The sequence below is a fragment of the Globicephala melas genome, chromosome 16 (assembly GCF_963455315.2).
Source record: "Globicephala melas chromosome 16, mGloMel1.2, whole genome shotgun sequence".
Taxonomy (NCBI): Eukaryota; Metazoa; Chordata; class Mammalia; order Artiodactyla; family Delphinidae; genus Globicephala; species Globicephala melas.
The window spans coordinates 30,357,778-30,377,290 of record NC_083329.1 but is presented as its reverse complement, the minus strand read 5'-3'; the positions used below and the strand labels follow the sequence as shown (position 1 = coordinate 30,377,290).

At 54.2% G+C, this 19,513-nt stretch overlaps 1 protein-coding gene across 3 annotated transcripts in view; it reads right to left on the bottom strand.

The window, feature by feature from the left end:
- The window catches only part of SLIT1 (slit guidance ligand 1), a 207,181-nt gene that overhangs the window by 46,886 nt on the left and 140,782 nt on the right, over positions 1–19,513 (bottom strand). For all 3 annotated transcript variants that reach the window (XM_060286113.1, XM_030865222.2, XM_060286114.1), the window contains exons 5-13: positions 12,146–12,217; positions 10,629–10,700; positions 9,939–10,010; positions 9,214–9,377; positions 6,716–6,863; positions 6,044–6,115; positions 5,457–5,528; positions 3,104–3,175; positions 2,234–2,377 (exon numbers count right to left, since the gene is read on the bottom strand). In XM_060286113.1, the coding sequence (XP_060142096.1) occupies positions 2,234–2,377; positions 3,104–3,175; positions 5,457–5,528; positions 6,044–6,115; positions 6,716–6,863; positions 9,214–9,377; positions 9,939–10,010; positions 10,629–10,700; positions 12,146–12,217 (888 nt within the window). The remainder of the gene's footprint in view (positions 1–2,233; positions 2,378–3,103; positions 3,176–5,456; positions 5,529–6,043; positions 6,116–6,715; positions 6,864–9,213; positions 9,378–9,938; positions 10,011–10,628; positions 10,701–12,145; positions 12,218–19,513) is intronic.

Here is a 19,513-nt window from a genome sequence, read left to right as displayed (position 1 = left end):
ACAGCCTTAACAATGAGGTCAATTCTTAGGGTAAAAGCACAATTTAGGGGCAAGTTAACTAATTTCTCAGCGCCAGTGAAGAGATGCCTGAGACCAAATCCCTGCTCTAGATGTTATGTGACCTAGGGTGAGTCTGCCTCTGCCTCAGTTTCCTTATAAGTAAGGCAAGGATGAGAGAACCTTCATTCATAGGTCATTGTAAGTATTAAGTAAGATAATACACGCAAAGAACAGTGTCCTGGCCTTCAGTAATAAACCGCGGTGACTATCGCTATTATCAGTATTACTACTATTACCATCTCTCCTATGGGAAACCTTCCTGTTCTAACACTCTGCTCCAGCTTTGTGCCCTACTACTGCCTTGGTGGAAGTGGCCAAGATCTCAGGGATGGTACCTAGGAGGGCAGAAGCACTCCTGAAATCCAGCCAGGTAAATGGACACAGACAGAGGCCGCCCCTGGTGAGCACAACCCATTTGATGTACTAGCTCCCCTTCCACCCTGAAAGCGAGACAGCTCCTCACATGAGACGCTCAGCCCCATTCCCCATCCCCAAGGCTTTCCTGCGTGTGTGTCCCCGGCCCTGAAATCTCCTTAGTGCATTTCTCTCAGATGTTCTGCCAGCTTCGTGAAATAATCCACCTTTCCAATGTCTCCCTGTGACATCTCATTTCACATACTTGGCAAGATTTCCCCGTGGTGCTCCCTCCCCCTCTCCCTGGCTATAAGTAAATTAATTAGCAGTAGTGGGCTGCCGGCGGGTATGTGGGCTCTAATGAGTTTGTCTTCATGGCTGACATCCCTGCTGACGTGCAGGGTCCCAAGGGAGCAGGAGCTGTGCCTTCTACTCGATCTGTTTCACACTCATCCCAGCACTCGTGCAGATCTTAGCTGACAGAGGGCACTGCACAGCGGGTAAACAGTGGCAGGGCTGGCAACGGCAACAATGGCCACGGTAATATTAATAATAAACGCCCATCAGGCACGCACCACAGGACCCACGGGTCAGCACGCTGAGTCAAACTGCAGGCGCAGAACTAAAGATGTGGAATGTAGTGCCTGAGTTTAACCAAACAGTAGAAGAGAAGTTTCCCTATACAGAAGCCTTCCAGCTAAAAAATAAGGACTCCTTTAAAGCGTAACCGCAACAGCATTATCAAATGAAGAAGGAATGTTAGAATTCACGTATCACCATTTCAGGATCCCTAATGAACAAGTGGGTCTAGGCATTGAAATCAATGACTGTGCTTATTACAAAAAAAAAAAACAAAACAGGTATCTTGAGCCTCCTGTTGAAAGTACACAATACTATGAAGTCATCTTGCCAGAAAAAGAAAAAATACCTGAACCTGACCCAAGCTCCTAGATGAAATTTTCTATCTGCAGGACCTAGAGAGAACAGAGGAACATGTGAAACTACACCACAGGGGATGCAATAAGCAAATCCAGACTGTGGGGAGCTCTATGGATCCAGTAAAGCAGTGTCTTCAACAAATAACGTGCAAGGAAAATGGAAATGGAGACCACACCCACAGATTAAAAACTTAAGTAACACATCAACCAGTATCTGCCAATTGTACTGCATAGGCATTTACTTATTTCTTTGTTTATCTATCTATTTATTTATGAGGGAGGGGATTTTAAAAGGCTTTTAATTTTTTAAAAAATTTTAATGCACAGAAATCTCTTGCATTCCTATACACTAACGATGAAAAGTCTGAAAGAGAAATTAAGGAAACAATCCCATTTACCATTGCAACAGAAAGAATAAAATGCCTAGGAATAAACCTTCCTGGAATTGTTGCTCTTCTAATTTTTAATTTATAATCAGCATTGCTGTCACTGTATTTCATTTAAGACATTATCCACTGCAAGATGCACTATTATTTTATGTATTATCAAGAAAGAACAAAGTGCTGCCCATTAAACATGCCATCAATTGTAATATGCATCCCAGTTCCACATTCCTATGAAGAAGATGATATCCACATTTTATGAATGAGTAAACTGAGCCCCAGAGAAGCTAATTAACTTGCCCAGGGCCACACAGCCAATAAGGAGCATAGCTGGAATCTGAACCCAGGTTTGTCTAACCCAGAATCTGTCCTCTACCAGAGGCCATACCTGGTGAGCCAAAGGCACAGGCCAAGACCGCTGCTTGTACCTGGAGGCTGTTACCTCCCCTAGGTCCACCTGCTGGGGTGGGCGGAGGGGGAGGGCAAGAGGGCACTCACAAGGTCTGGATGGCCCGCAGGGAGGTGAAGGTGCCCTTGGCGAGACTCTGGATCTTGTTGTCATACAGGGAGAGCAGGGAGAGGTTCTGCAGGTCCTGGAAGGTGTTGGGCCGGATGCAGTTGATCTTGTTGGCATTCAGGAGCCTGTGGGCAGAGCCAGGGCCAGGTGGTGAGGGGAGAGGCACAGAATTGGACTCATCATGTCCTGGGCACCTTCCTAGGTGCCAAGCACACGTTATGTCAGGGAGGAGTCCACGGAAGCAGGTGCAGGGGATCTGGCCCTCTGGGTGTCCACTCCACGCAGAGGAGCTCTGGCTGCCTTCTCTGTGCACAGGGACCATTTAATGCCCCATGCTTCTCTCTTTCAAGAAACTGCTAGAGGTGCCCAATGGGATTCTAAGACAGCAGAGAGCACAGTGGTCAAGTCACCTCCCAAAGGCATTTGGGGGTATCCTTCTCCTCCCCTTCTGCTGGGTTTCCCAGGAGCTGAGAGGGAGCATTTGGCTTCTGTGCTTCTTGGGTCCTGGGAGAGAATCCTTGTCTGAACGCTCAGCGCTCAAGGAGGCTGACCTGGGCCTGGGTGTCCTCCTGCAGGAGACAGCTCTGTCCCCCACCACACCGAGCTCAGCAGGAACATAGTTCGCATCTCAGCGGCCTCTCAGCTCGGGCGTCCTGCAATCAGCTCTGCATCCACCTCTGCCTCCCTCTCTGGCCTCTGCACAGCCCCCTAGACTCTCACAGCCTTGCCAGACCTGCCATCCCCCAAGGTCCTTGCCTCCCACACCCCAAAGAGGCCGAAAGAGAGGCCGGAGGAATACTGCCCCCCCCTCCATGGGTCCCACCCAAGGTCACTCGCATTTGGGTCCTTACAGGAGCTGTAGGGTGAACAGGCCTCCAAACACTCCCCGGGGGAGGTCTGTGATCTTGTTCCCATAGAGGACCCTGGAGAGAAGGCAGCAGAAAGGAGAGTTAGAGGACAGCCCGGCAGGCCGGGGCACAGCTCTGCAAGTCCTGCCCACACAATGGTGCCACCCCTATGCCTTTCACACGCCAGGTCCCAGCAGTGTAGGCTTGTTATAACAGTGGCCAGCAGATGGCAGTAAAGTGCGACAGAAAGGGGTCGCCGGTCCCTACTCTGCACAAAGGTACCCTATGGGCTAGAGGCAGCATGATCCCCATCACTGCGGGAGCACCCCTCCCTCACTCTGCCCTCACACATGGATCCCACAGAAGCCTGCAAGGGCCCCTCCGGGGAACCTCATGGGAAATTAACCTGGTTGGGGATCCAAAAGGAGATTGTTCAAAGAGAAGAAAATCCCTAGGGCAGGAAAAATTAACATATTTTTAGGGAATTACAAGCAAAAACTGGAATGCCAGAAGGCACGTGCGGTATGAGCTCCAGCACGTCAAGCGAGTCTTTCCAGCACAGACAAAACACCAGAAGGAAACAGACCAAAGTGTTAGCTGTGCTGAGATCTGGCGGCAGGACTGAGAGCGGGTTGTTTTATGCTTTAGAATTTTCAAAGTTTTCTACATGGAGCATGAATTCCATATATAATCAGAAAAAATGCAAAGGTTCAAAAAAGACAGGCAGGCAGAAATGGGTTCAGACAGATGGTGAAAGCATCATGGGGCCTGGGGAGGGGGGTGCATTACGTTCCAATCTCACAAGCGGCCCCCCCAGCCACCCCCAGAAACATTCTGTCTGAGTAAAAGCAGAGTGCGCCATCTCTGAGATGGTTCTTGGAGGACGGCGTAGCAGCAGCTAAGTAGGATCCAGGCTGGCCCATGTGGAGAGCTCCAGTGTGGCTCGAGTGGAGGAAACAAATGGGACCGTAGCTTGGATTTTACGCAGCCAGCACCAGGAAGCCTCTGAGACATCATCAGACTCCCACTGGAAAGATCCCCCCGTCTGCTGTGTGGAGTAATGCAGGGGGCAGGCATTGAGGCAGGGGTACCAGGTCAGGGCCTGACCAGGCGGACACTGTCAATGTCCACTTTTTGCATGACCTCGGCATGAAAGTTCCTATATGGTGAGGGGGCGGCTGCGACCAGATACCCATGAGCAACAGGAACCCACTTAGATGGGCTACTGTCATGTTCCAATTTAGGAGGAGATTCACTCACTTTTCAGAGGAAGACCCTGCATTTTGGCAGCCACCTTCAGGATCTCTCAGCCAAGGACAGTGACCCATCCCAGGCTGTCGTGTACAGCTGTGTAGGTTGCACACTGCACAGTTTTAGGGGTGCCATTCCCAACGGCCCCACGCACTACCCTGCACTCTAGTCCAAGAGAAGAGGGTGCACACAGAAGACACTGAGCTAGCGGCCTCCGGCACTGCCCCAGGGGGAGTTCCATTCTGTTCCACTTCCTAGGCCCCGAATCAACGCCCAGCCCACGTCCAGCGCTGCCGAGGGACGGGTGAAAACACTCATTCCTAAGACAAATGAATGGCCTCCATCAACAGGGAGCCAGCCTGACTATAGGACACCCTGAGCTCACTCTGTATGGAGACAAAGTACCATGGGACCTCAGAGAGTGAGGGGCTTAGTGACCCTGGGAGAGCAAGCAAGGGTTCTTGGAAAAAGAGACGAAGTAACATTCCCAAGATTAATTTTCAATGCCGCACAACGTTTTGTAGATTGATGGATCCCCAGCAAACTGTTGAGGGAAAGGAAATACTGGACAGGGTGGGGGAGGCAGGGGAGGCAGGAAACACTCTTCACAATCACTCATTACAACTTGAGATCAGAGCACGTTTGGGACAAAAGATGTAAGCTGAGGCAGATTTCACAACTGGAGCTGGTGGTTGCCACCATTATAGGACCCAGGCAAGGCTCAGGAGAACGGAGCGCTGGGCCTCTGTGGGGAGGCGGGGCCAACATGAAGGCTGGGCTGAGTCAGATGACTGCCACAAAGAAGGCTGGGAAAATCCCCACCGCAGAAGGGAGAGCATCACAGTTGTCAGGGGCAACAGCTCTGCCTAGCTTTTCCATGCACTCAGCCCTTGACTCCCTCCTCCCCCTCCCAGCTGCAGAGGGTCCACAAAGAGGAAGGGAAAGCTGGGTACAGCCACCCTGGTCACTGCAGCCAGAGGGAGACCCACTGAGGCTGTCTGTGCTCCTTCTCTAGCACCCACCAGAGGGGCCCTGAGCCCTGGGCCCTGCCAGCCTCCTTGAGGGATGCCCTGGACCACTACAGAGCCTTGGCACTGCTACTCACAGCGAGTTCAGGGACCGGAGGCCCTGGAAGGCGTCGGGTGCAATCTCCGAGATCTGGTTGTTGCTCAAGTCTCTGCAAGGTGAGCAGAGGAGAGACGGTGGCTGAATCTCTCAGTGGCCACCAAGTCCTGCCTGTCCCCCCTACCTCCCAGACACCACAGGAGGGCAGGGGTTTCTTTGAAATTAGGAAAGAGAAGGGCCAGTTCCCCATCCACCCGAAAAACCCACGACTGGCCACTATTTCCCTGTGCAATCCAAGGGTCATGCACGGGTGGGTACCCTAGCTTTCCCCTACACACACCCCTCACAGCCTCAACTGCTTCTGTGGGTGCCCAGGCTGAAATGGTCAGCTCTGGTCACGTGCCAGACTCGGACTCAGCATCCAATTTAGGCCGCAAGACAGCCCTTCGAGGAGGTCGCACCACCGCCATCCCCATGTCACAGGTGAGCCTGGTAGGAAGGCCAGATGATGGCTTTGCCGGGGGCTCAGCCACAGCAGGCAGAGTCAGGACCTGCCCCGGGGCTGTGGCCTGCCTGCTCCAGGCTCAGCCCCATGCTGACCCCCAGGAAACAGCAGGAGGCACTCACATCCTCCGAAGCTTTCTGTAGGGAGAGAAGGCTCCGGGGGGGATGGACTTGATCCCATTGAGCTCCAGGCGGCTGCAGAGAGAGAACAGAGGAAGGACAAGGGCACGTCACCCCACCCCCGCCATTGCCCAAACCAGGCCCTTTGCCCGCCAGCCCCTGCTCCCACCCTCCATCTGGAGGTAGGGGGGCTGTTACAGGCAGAGAAAAGGGACAGGTTTTCGAGCTCCATTATCCCAGGCTGCCATGGCTGAAAGGGGCTCACCAATGATTCTAATACTAAGAAACCAATTCTTTTTTTTTTTTTTGGCCGCACCACGGGGCTTGCAGGATCTTAGTTCCCCGACCAGGGATCGAACCCGTGCCCCCTGCAGTGGAAGCGAGGAGTCTTAACCACTGGACCGCCAGGAAAGTCCCTAAGAAACCAATTCTAGCAGACTCACCCAGCTGGGCTGGACAGATGGACCACAGAGGGATACGCCTCTCCAACCCTCCAGAGTTGCCAGCCTTGGGCAGACAACTCGGCCCAGCTGAGGCAAAGCATGTCTTCTCCGTTTGCACTGAGGGGCCTCAGGGCAAGCCTTGGGGTAGCGCCTGCACTGGCTCTTCACTGGCCCACCACAGCCTGGCCTGGCCGGAGGGGTGCATCCCAGCGCCTGCCCTGCCGGTACTCACATCTCCGTCATGGTCTCGGGCAGGTTGGCGGGGATGGCGGTGAGGCCTTTGCCACGACAATCCACAATGCCGTTGCTACAGGTGCACATGGCTGGGCAGGAGCCGGAGGAGAGGGTGCAGGAGGGCACGTGCCCCGCCTCCCCCTGGCCTGTGGAAACAGTGGGCTGTGACCTCAGGGAGCCCTGGGCCAGGACCTCCCTTCCCAGATACGGACTGATGGATGGGGACAAGGTGCTTCTCTAAATGAGGATGAACCAGAGGAGATCACCAAGGACCATGATGTAACTCTGCACGTGCCTGGTACATAGCAGGTACTTGTTTGCTGAACTTGAATCCGAACATAACTGTGCTACATGAGCATGTGATTTGCACGCTAGGAAATCCTACCCTCAGTTCTGAGGCTCCAGGCTCTAGTCCAAGTCACTCAACACTTCTGGCCTGAGTATGACAAGGACCATGTTTATTGAGCGCTTACTCTGTGCCACATGCCATAATAAGTGTCGTACATGCAGTATCTTATTGAATCCTACTGCAAAGAGCATGACATCATTGTGGCCACTTTACAGGTGAGAAAAGTGAGTCCTCAACATTCATTAATTAGCACATGAAATTCACACATCCTCCACGTTAATTAATAGCACATGGAATCTCACCACATAGGTGGTGAGATCAGGGTGAAGCCCAGTGTCTGATGTTAAGGACCCACACTTTTTAAAACTGAGGTATCATCGGTTATAACAAGTGCACCATCGTAAGTGTATAGCTGGCTGCATTTCCACATGTGGGTACGGCCACAGAACCGCCCCCGCCGACATGGAATATTTCTATCACCCAAGAAGGTTCCCTCATGCTCCTTCCCTGAGGTAGCCGCTATTCTGAGACCTGTCACCAAAGATCTGCTCTGCTCGTCTGTGGGCTGCACATAAAGGAAAGCAGACGGCAGGCTCTCTTGCATCTGGCCTCTTGCACTCAACGTAAAATCTCCGAGATTTGCCCATGTTGCTGTGCAGTTTGTTCTTTTCTATTGCTGACTCACAGTCTATTGTACGGATATGCCATCATTGGCTAACCCAGTCTCCTGTTGGTGGACATTTGGGCAATCTCCAAGCCTGGGATATTATGAAAAACACTGCTTGGATGTTCTTGGACACGTGTTTGGCAGAACATGTGCACATACCTAGCAGTGGAGCTGCAGAATCACGTCTCACACACGCCGCAGCCCTGAGCACAGCGGTGTTTGAGCGCAGTCTCGGGGGGCTGCCGGTGCTGAGGAGGAGGGGACAGCCCCCCCACCCCCGAGCCTCACCCTGAGGAGAGGAGGCTGAGCTCTGTGTGGCTGGCGGGCTCAGATCCACAGGCTTGGGAGGAGCGGGCAGCCCCTAATCCTCTGTCACGGATCTGTGAGCCGGTCATTCACTCAGCAAACATCCCTTGAGCATCTATCTCTCTGTGTCAAGTATGAGCACAGTACTAAGAAATGGCCAGAGAACACAGCACACGTAGTTTTCATGGACTTTGCGATCAGTCTATGCGGGACTCCCTCTGGGGCCAGGGAAGGCTCCCTGGGCCCTGCAGGTTGAGAAGGGAGCAGCAAGGCGGGGAGGATGTAACCAGCAGGGAAACAGCCTGCCAGGAGGCCAGGGTGGGAGGCATCTGCTCCCGGGAGGGGCAGAGGCAGGCACGACTGAGATGCAACAGTGAGGAAGCCACCAGGCAGAGGAGGCACAGATGACCTCGTCCAGCCTCGCAGAGCTGGAGGGCAGTTTGGACTCTCCTAGGAGCACTGAAAGGCCAGGTAAGGACAAAGCAACAGTGAGCAGCCCAAACCTGTGGCTCTCTTCAGGTCTTTCTGGCTGCAGTATGCAGATTGGAGGGGCCAGAAAGGAAGTGGGGCGGCCAGGCAGGAGGCTCTCCCAGGACCCCAGGTGGAAGATGGAGGTACAGACTCTGGGGTCCATTTCACTTCGAACCAAGGCTAGAAGGCCCAGTTTAATGACTTTTCAAGATAGCAGGGGTGAGACAATGGGGGATGGGAGAGGGGGTAATAGGAGGGGGCAAGGAGGGGGTGGAGTGAGGGATGGGAGGCGAGGGCGGGAGTGCTGGGTAGAAGCAAAGAAGCAAAAGGGAGACATTGGGTAGAAGGGATGGGACAGAAGGGGACAATGGGTGGGGACAGGAAAGAAGTGATGGGTAGGAGACAGGAGGGGAAATGCAGTGGAGGCAAGAGGTGATGTGGAGACAAAGGTGACGGGTGAGACAACGGATAGGGAAGGAGAAGGAGAGCAGTGAGGACAGGACACAATGAGTAGGGACAGGAGAGAACACGAGCCAGGGTAGGAGACGGTGAGATGTCCTCACCCCATCCATGGATGAGGACCGGAGGTCACGGGTGGGCCAGATGTTAATGCGTGCTGACAGGAGGTTAGTGGGCGGGAACAGGAGGCGGGGCAGGGGGCAGGCGAAGGGCAGCCGAGAGCCCTGGCAGGGCCTGCACCCACCTGGGCAGCTGAACTCACTCTTCCGGACCTCGGCCACGTTGAGGCCGCGCAGGCTGGCAGGGCCCGAGCACTGGGTGAAGAGCCCGATGGTTGGCCGCTGCCTCAGCCACTGGGAGAGCCAGGCCAGGTGGCAGTCGCAGAACAGGTGGTTGGAGTGCAGGCGGCTGCGGGGGGGGGGGGGGGTGAGGGAGGAGACAGGGTGGCTCACGACCCACCTGGGCCCCCAGCCCCTGGCCGCACAGTGGGAGCCCCTTCGCCCACGGGGCAGGGGGCCGAGCCCCTGGCGCTCCACTGGGTCGGGGCCCGGCCTACACCCCGTCAGCTGCGCGGCTCAGCCCTGACTTGGGGATTATCTGCAGCAGTGGGAAACTTCCCAGCAGCTGCCCCTTCCCTCCCAGCGGGCTCGGCGGGTGCGAGGGGCACCCCTTCGGCTGGAGTGTGCCCAGTGAAGATGCATCTCACTGAGCTCACGCAGACCCACTGCCCAAATCACCTGACTCATCTTCAAACACAAAAACAAATCATTTGTTGTCCAACGAAAACATCAACTATAAATGACATTCGACGTCCTTCAGTTGTAGATCACCTCCCCCTCCCCCAACTCCACTCAGCCCCCGCCCTGAGGTGGCCTCCGGGGGTGCAGAGGAGGCCGAGCTCCTTCCCCTCTGCCCCCCAGCACCTCCCCTGCTCGGCACTGTGCTCCCGGCCGCCCCAGCCTGACTCACAAGGTCCGCAGCTTGGGCATGTGGTTGAAGCTGGACACGGGGATGGTGGTGATGCTGTTGTTGTTCAGAGTCCTGAAAGAGGGAAGCCAGAGTCACTGAGCGTCCGCCCAGCAGTAAGCCGCGTGGGAAGGACGGGCACAGCTTCTCCCTCACACTGTGGCTCACAGTCTGCCCTCGAGGTGACCAGCCCTGGCCTGGACCCGGGGGCTACGCCGGAGAGCCACCCTCAGGGAGACCCCTGAGCTGGGACAGTGATGAAGAGGCAGCTGCAGCACAGACCCCCAGGCTGGTAGGACGGGTGGGGGGGCACAGAAGGTGAGGATGGGTGCAGGCTCGGGCTGGCCTGGAAGAAAGCGTGGGGTTTGGACAGACGGAGGGAGAAAGGCGAGGCACTGCAGCCTTGAGTGTTAGAAACTCCAGAGAGACACAGCCACTTGCCCTGGGCTTCATCACGAGCAGTTTAAGCCTGGGTCACACTGCCACAGGCATGACCCCAGGAGTACACGCCCTTCCGTCCTTGGCAACAAGTCTAGGAGAGCAGAGAGCAGGCCTCTGCCCTGGGCCTGGCACCCACCTCCCAGGCCTCCCGCCTCCTGTGGGGCTTCCCTGCCCAAACGCCAGCTGCTTGGGCCTCAGCGCCCGTGATAGCCAGCTCTCCTGCCTCTGTTTCCCTTCCTATGTTTCACTCACAGCACTTCCAGCCCCCGCAGAGCCCGGAAAGCTCCTTCCTCAATGCAGCTGATCTGGTTCTTGTCCAGCTGTCTGTGGAACAAAGGAAGGTTATAGAGAGGATGGCTTGTTGCCTACAGCGGGGATGTCCAGACATTCTGATCAACCACTCCATTAGTTTAAAAAAAAAAAAGACCTGACCCCAATCATTTGTCCAGTACATACGTGTTGATCCAAATAGTAAATGTTAATAAAAGCTTAAATTCTTTCTCCTTTTTAGTTAAAACAGTAAGTATAAATAAGTTATATTATACTCCTCTCCCCAACCTTGCATATTTCCTGGGGAGCAGGCACCGCCCCCACTTTGAAGACCACCTAGAGGGTGCTTGCTGGTGGCTGTACAATCAGAGTCTGTCACAGGAGCCATGGCAGCCACAGCCGGCAAACAGAGTTCAGCCTGAGTGCCAAGTGAGACCGACTCACAGTGGCTACCTGGACTGCTGCTCCCACAACAAACTGAAGCTGTGATTGCGCTCCTTGGGAAAGAATGCGGTGATCAATTACCAATGTCTACTACAGGCTCGAGGGTCAGGGAGTGACAAGCGTGCCGGGCATTTGCCAGCACCATGGCAGTCAGACCTGGGTTGGGGTGGAGTGTAAGCCTGGACCAGAATAAAGTTGAGTCATAGAAATAAACCATTATATTTAAAGAGCATTCGTCTTCCCTGGTGGCACAGTGGTTAAGAGTCTGCCTGCCAATGCAGGGGACATGGGTTCAAGCCCTGGTCTGGGAAGATCCCACATGCTTAGCTGCGGACAACTAAGCCCGTGCGCCACAACTACTGAGCCTGCGCTCTAGAGCCTGTAAGCCACAACTACTGAGCCCATGTGCCACAACTACTGAAGCCTGTACGCCTAGAGCCTGTGTTCCGCAACAACAGAAGGCACCGCAACAAGAGGCCTGCGCACCACAACGAAGAGTAGCCCCTGCTCACCGCAACTAGAGAAAAGCCCGCATGCAGTAACAAAGACCCAACGCAGCCAAAAATAAAATAAAATAAATAAATTTTAAAAAATAGCATTCAACAAAGTGTATTTATTTCCATATCTCATCTAAACCTCAGAGCAAGCTTGTGAGATAAATATGATGTCCCCATTTTGCAAAACAATATATAGAGGCTCAGTGAAGTTAACTGACTTGCAGCAGCTTATACAATATGCACCTGCAAGAAAACATTCAGACCCAGCTCTCCCCACCCACTGGAGGGTAAGGGCACAGAGACTGTCCATTGCAATGGAACAAGGACATCACCCAAGCACCCCACAGTTCATGACACTCCCTTCCACCTGGCCCCCAAAGGATGCCTGTTTCCTCCAGCCCCAGACTGTTCCAGAAGACCATGCTGGCACGAGCCATCTCAGAGCCCAGACCAGCTCCTCGGCTGCCTGGACCACAGGGCCTGGGGAGACCCATAAGGATGCTGACAGGGGTGGCCCGACAGTCCCCAAGCCCCTCTCCCTCCCAGGCCCATACTCACAAATTTTTGAGGTCTGTGGCTCCACGAAAAGCCTTTCTGGGGATGGCCTGGATGGCGTTCTCACTCAGGTCCCTGCGAGGACAAAGCCAGAGGGAGAACACTGTCAGAAAAGATTTCTCCAGCGTGCCCTGATGAGTCAGGGAGGTCAAGCAGGCCAGACAGTGCCCAGACCAGACACAGCTGTATCCCAGCACCTGGGACAGTGCTTGGCATGCAAAGATCACTGGGTAAACATTTGTCGAACAAATGAATGAGTGAATAAATGAACTGGAACTCGGGCCCCAGCCACCTCCCCTTCTCTGGGCAGAGGGGTTGCAGCTGGGGGGTGCAGCCTGGGGCAGCAAGGATCAGCTCTGCCAGCCCCCAAGCCTGCCCACCAGACCCACCAGGGTCAGCTCAGCCCCCAAGGCATCGTCCAGGGCTGCAAAGGAGCAAGCAAAGAAGGAGCTTTTCGACGGGGCCCACAGCTGCCCTGAGACCTATGGCGGGTCTACCTACCGTTCCTGATCTGTTCTACTGACCAGGAATGGAGGCTTCAGAAGAAGGCATAGCTGGACCCCAGATAACCCAGCCAGTAGGTGGCCCACCAGGTTGTGAACTCCAGACCCCATGGTCTCGGGGACTGCAGGGGGCAGGGCTGCCACTGATCCTGGATCCACACGGGGCACTGAGCGTGCTGGCCTAGGGACTGCCGTGCTGCATCCCTGCCCTGGGGCTTGGAGGGCAGGGACCTCTGAGGACTCCATCACCTCCCCATTATTAAAGTCCTGAAGTGAGGGAGGAGGCGTTGCAGGGACTCAGCAACTCAGCTTCCGCTCCCCAGCAGGATTGGGCCTCAGGCACCTGTCCACCTGCCTCTCCTCCCTCTCTCAATCCTCATTGCGGAACGCCCCTCTGCTTCCCACCGTGCTGATAACAACCGCCCCCCAACGCCTGCACCGCCAGGCGTGTCACAAGTGTGAGTGCGCCTGAGCCTCGCACTGACCGTGGGGCAAATACTACTGCCGTCCCCCTTTCGCAAGGACAGGAGGGAGCTCAGGGAAGTTACACAGCTCTTTGAGGGAGCACTGGCGGGTTGGCGGGTGGCGGCTCCAGAATCTGAAACAGGCAGTCAGGTTGCAGGGCCTCCCCTCGCACAGCAGCCCTGGGAGGAACTGCGACCTCAGACAGTCAGGGCTGCCAGTCCCCACGTGGGATGGGCAGTTCTGCAGACCCCGGACCCTCCTCCTGGGCCAGGCCCATGGGGCTTTGACCGTCTCCATCCCTTCAACCATTCACCCCACGGGCCTCAGGGTTCACCTCAAACCTGAGAACACAGCCCACAGGGCCACTCAGTGCACTGTCCCCTGAGCTGCGGGAACCGCTCCCCTCCGCCTGGGTTTTTCTGCTGAGACAACAAAACAGAAGCATCGCAGCAGAGCGCATGGGGCCCTGACCTCAGAAAGGCAGTTTCGAATCCCGGTTCCCCACCTCCTGGCTGTGCATCTGTGGCTCAGCCTTTCCCTCCTGAGCCCCAGTTTCCTTGTGTGCAAAGTGGGGGAATACGAGCCTTGCAAGGCCTGCCCCACAAACCGCCCAAAACCCTGCCCCCTGCACAGAGTGTGAGCTAACCTCTGTGAGCTCCCTCCCCTCCAAACCCCGACCCCTCCTGTCCCCCAGCTGCCTAACCGGCCCCAAGCACCTGTTGTCCAAAAGGGCTTTGTCACCATCACACCCCCTGTTCCCTGCTCGGTCTCTCCTTGAAGGAAGGCGTCTCAAGCCTGTGACACAGCCTCTCCTCTCTCTCCTCCAAAACTACATTCCCGCTGTGTCTGGCTTCACTATAACAGGCCTGTGCCTGTCCCTTAATGTGACAGCAGCTTCTCTCCCCTCTCCCCCCGGCCTCCCAGGTTTCAGAAAGATGGAGGGTGCCCAGGAGTGGGGACCTCTGGTAGCACCCTCATCTCAGCCCTAGCTAGCAGTTCACCCTTCAGCCAAGCTTGGGGGGAAACTCTGGGCTGACAGCTCGCAACCATTATTCCGTTTAATCCTCGCTACAATCCTGCAAGAAGGTTTCTCCCTTGTATCGACTAGTCTATTGATTTAGGCCAACCTTGTTCCAGAAAGGCTTTAAGGTGACTTATAGGGATTTATAAAACAGCAAGAGATCAGGAGTAAAAAGTAGGGCAGAGAAAAGACAAATCAATATCGGACAGCAAGCATGCAGCGCCACGTGATCCACACAGCTGCCTGGTCGGGGCAGGGGGTAGGTTCTAAGCTTTCTGAGAGCTGATGTGAAAAGGGAAAACTGGTCAGTTAACTGCATCCCCGATATATGTATAAACTCAAAAGAACCAGTTTCTCGGGAGTAGAGGTGTTTTGGGCACTAAGATGAGACAAGAATTTCTCCAGGGGTCTTTATAAAAAATGACTGTGTGTCCTAATCAATAACACTAGATCCTTATAATAAACGGGTTTCAAGTGTCTGTTTCTTATAATAACATCACATCAAAGTATGATTCAGGCAGAGCAATTCTCTAAGGATACACACCGGGAGCTAAGTGGGGAAGGGAGGGGCAGGAACGGTCTGTCAAAGGCAGGACGCATCGAGCCTGGCACGATCCAGGAGTAGGTGAGAGCAGGAGGTGCTGGGAAGAGAGTGTTGGCAGGAAAAAGGCTTGCAGACCAGAGAAGGCGACAGGTTAGACCAGAGAGGAGTGTGATCTGATAGCCTTTTAGACATGGCTCTGGGTCACCAAAGCTAATAGAGAAAAGACGCTGCCCCCAGTGGACACCAAGTGCCAATTATTGAGGTGAGGGTCCAGGGGTGGGTGTGGATCCACCAGGGCCAGGCCACAGTAGTGAGCCGGTGCTCACACTGTTAAAATGAGTAAAGGAAACTGAATTTGAGACCTTAAAGAGGCCAGCCTCTAGACCAGAGGGAAACAGGTGAGCCTTGAAAGGCGGAGGAAAATGCAGAGTGCTGACAGCAGAGAGGGTGGTGGAGAGAACCCGAACTCTGCAACGGAAGGATCTAAGTTCAGCTCCTGCTTCTGCCATTTACATTAGAAGTTACATGCCTGAGAGCTTCAATTTCCCTATTTGTAATATGGGGATTAAAATATCTACCACGCAGGACTTTGAAGAAGATTAAGAGAGTTCATGTAAATATTTATGCTTCTGTTCTAGTACCTCCATTTGGCAATATTTAAGAAATGCTGGGGACTTCTTTGGTGGTCCAATGGTTAAGACTTTGCCTTCAAATGCAGCGGGTGCAGGTTCGATCCCTGGTCGGGGGGGGGGGGGGCTAAGATCCCACATGACTCGGGGCCATAAAACCAAAACATAAAACAGAAGCAGTATTGTAACAAATTCAATAAAGACTTTAAAAATGGCCCACATTTTAAAAAATCTTAAAATAAATAAATAAATAAAACTCTTAAGAAAAAAAAAGAAAGAAAAAAGAGAAATGTGGGCTTTTGACCAGCCTTAATTAAGCACAGTCCGCCTATCCCTTTGCTAAGGTTCTGACTGTTGTCTCCAGTTATCTCACTAGGGGGCGCCAGAAGCCTTCCCCGGACTTGGATGCTTGCTCAGCCATTTGGCAAACCCAAACAAAGCTATTCTTTTTTTTGCCCCGTTGATCCCCTACCTGGTGAACAACTGTTTTGTCTTTCCCAAACCTCTTTGAAATAAAGTTTCTTATATCCATTTTCACCAGGTTGGCATGCAAACTTCAAATGTACCACCTACAACTTTTCTCATCATATTTTCCCAGGCCCTGAGCCTCCTTTTTCTCCCTGAAACTTGATCAATGTTGCCCTATTCTTCTCCCTCGGTGACCTTGTCAGAGACCCTGAAGTGAGGTGCGTGGCCTGGGGTATGTCGGGGCAGAATGAGATACACTGAGAGAGGCCATCCTGGGAGAGGGTGGGCTGTGGAGCTGGAAGGACAAACCAAAACCCGGAGCAGCTGGTGGCCCGATCCTGGCCAGGGGGAAGCACAGGGCACAGAGCCACAGGGCGGACAGCAGTTCAGAAGGACACCTCAGGCAGGACAGCGAGAAGCAGATTCGAGAGCAAGGATGCAGCAACCAGACAAGGGACCGGCTGGGGACAGATTCTACGGGAAAGGATAAGGTCCTAGATTTCTGACAAGCTCCCAGGGGATACAGAGGCTGCTGGTCCAGGAAGCACACACTGAGAGGCCAGGGCATAGAGGAGAATGCCCACAGCTAAGTGTCACCCTGGAGACTTGGGTTCAACGAGCCCTGTCTCACCCACTTAAATCATGTGGTCTTGGGTGAGTCACTAACCTCTCTGGCCTCAGTTTTCTCATCTGCAAAATGGGGGTAAGAAGTGGTACCTACCTTGCAGACTCTGATGTGGTAGGCACTAGGTGCTCTCACCCCTGCCCATGACTCCACATGTGCTGCCGTTCCTTCATTGCTTCGAATCCCTCCTGCCACAGGACCTCTGCACTTCTGTTCCCTCTGCCAAGACTATGCTTCCTCCACTCTTGTGGAGGAATGGTAACTTCTATTCATCCTTCACATCTCAGTCTACAGACACCTCCTCTGACAGCTCCCTCTGCTGCAGGCTCCCAGGGCCCCGACACTTTCTCTTCTCAGCACTAATCCAGGTTTATAATGAAATATTTGTGCACTGGATGTAATAAAATACTGATTTTTGGTTAACACCCCTCTCTGCCTCCAGACAGTCCCTGGACACCTGGTGTGTTGCAGAGGCTCAGTAATTTTTAGCTGAACTGAACTGAAGTGGATCCTTCCATGATTCTCTTGCTCCAATCCCTCTGCATTTTCCGGATTAAAGCAAAGAGTTAGGACAGGCCATGTGACTGAGAGGGAAAAGCAGGGGCTTGGGGCAGGATGGCTGGTTCTGTATGAACTTTGTGAGACCAGACCTCTTCCCCGTGCACTGGGTATGGTTGTACTTGCTCTGTCTAACACTCACCCAACGAGTGAGGGCTCTACAGGGGGCTGGGGGAAGAAGCGCTTGTTGCCAACGGTGTTATAATCAACCCTGCCCTTCCCTTCACCCATCTTTATGGAACTTCAATAATCACCCTCCATGGCTCTGAGGTGGTCCCAGCAGCATGAGCAGAGAGGTGGGGGAGCCTCTGAGGAAGGTAAGTGACTCTCCCAGGACCCACAGGAGGACAGGGAGTTGGAGCCCCTGGGGTCCACCCGGGGGACTCGAGGTAAGGGTGCTGCAGGCAAAGATCCCCCGGCCTGAATCCCACCACCCAAGATCAAGGGCCCTGAGACACAAGCTGCTGCCAGTACCTCCACCCCCGGGGTCTGGGACATCCCCAATGACCCCAGCTGGGTCCCCCTTCCCTGAAGAAAAGGGCAGCAAGCCCACAGCCTGGCTTGGGCACCACCTCTCCTCCTGCACGCTGCCAATCCCTCCACCCTCTGCCAGGGCCAGGAGAGGCAGGGGCTAGAAAGCCAAGGTCAGGACCCCATGTTCTCTCTGCTAATCCCCCTTCACGCTCTAACCAGATTGGGTCCTGCTAGCAGACCGGCCTGAGGGGATCAGCACAGGGGGCGTTTCCAGCCAGAGACACTGGGCACCAGCCAGAGCGACCTCCCTGCCGGCCCTACTGCAGAGCTGGGGGCCTGCTCTGTCGGCCTTTCAAGCCACACGGAGGCTCTGGGCAACCTGGCCTGTTCCCTCGCCCGCTGGTTACCCTGTGCTCGCCCAGTATGGGGATGGAGGAAACCAGGGCAGCCCGACTGTTCCAGGCCACCTCCCCCAGGGCTCCCTTAGCGGATTAAGGACTTGGGCCTTGGGCCTTGAAGCCGGCCATGTACCTCCCCACCGAGGGACCTCCTGGCAGTTTCCTAACGCCTTGAGCCTCAGTCTCCTCCTCAGTGAAGTGGGAATGACTGTGGGGTCATGGGGCCTAACTGAGGCTGTGTGCGGTGCTCTTGGCCGGGACTGGCAGAGTCAGCTGCCACTGCTAATCGTCTTCATGGGCCTCAGGGCTGGGGGGCCAGGGAGGGGCAGGGCTGAAAAATCCAGGTCTTGCTAGAGTCTGTCATACAGAGTGAAGTAAGTCAGAAAGAGAAAGACAAATACTGTATGCTAACACATATATATGGAATTTAAGAAAAAAAAAATGTCATGAAGAACCTAGGGGTAAGACAGGAATAAAGACGCAGACCTACTAGAGAATGGACTTGAGGATATGGGGAGGGGGAAGGGTAAGCTGGGACAAAGCGAGAGAGTGGCATGGACATATATACACTACCAAACGTAAAATAGATAGCTAGTGGGAAGCAGCTGCATAGCACAGGGAGATCAGCTCAGTGCTTTGTGACCGCCTGGAGGGGTGGGATAGGGAGGGTGGGAGGGAGGGAGACACAAGAGGGAAGAGATATGGGAACATATGTATGTGTATAGCTGATTCACTTTGTTACAAATCAGAAACTAATATACCATTGTAAAGCAATTATACTCTAATAAAGATGTAAAAAAAAAGAAAAACTCCAGGTCTTGGAATCAGGGGGATGAGGCTGGAGGCTGGCTCTGCCACCAGCCCACTGTGTGATCTCGGGCAAGACCAGCGGTTAGTTCCTAGCCCCTGGGTCTCCCCTTCCAACAGCACTACCTCCCAGTGAGGTCGGGAGGATTAAATCACACACGGGTGAGCCCAGCTCCGGGCAGCCTCCCTCATGCTGCTGCGGCTGCTAAGTGCCGCCCAGGGACCCTCAGCTGGTGACTCAGCACCCACATCTCTGGCACCTGAACCAGCAGCAGCGGAGCCACCTGGGAGTTTTAGAAATATGAACTTTCTAGCCCCGCCTACTGAATCAGAATCTGCATTTTAGTAAGATCCCCCCAGGTGATTCATATGCATATTAAAGTCTGAAAAGTGCTGGGACTTCCCTGGTGGCGCAGTGGTTAAGAAACCGCCTGTCAATGCAGGGGACACAGGTTCGAGCCCTGGTCCAGGAAGATCCCACATGCCACGGAGCAACTAAGCCCGTGCGCCACAACTACTGAAGCCTGCGCGCCTAGAGCCCATGCTCCGCAACAAGAGAAGCCACTGCAATGAAAAGCCCACGCACCGCAACGAAGATTAGCCCCCGCTTGCCGCAACTAGAGAAAAGCCCGCGCACAGTAAAACAAATAAATAAATAATTTTTTAAAAAGAACAGTGCTGCATCTGACAGAGGGAAGCTTAAAACTCTTCCTGTCCCCAGCTAGGGCTAAAGCAAAGGGGTTGTAGCCCCTGTACCCGCCAGCTTTTCAAAGCCAGGGGCAGAGGAGACAACTCCCACTCCTTAGGGGGCGGGATGGGAAGAGACTTGGACACAGACACCCCCACTGAGTGGAGAGAGGGAAGAGCAGCCTCTGACCT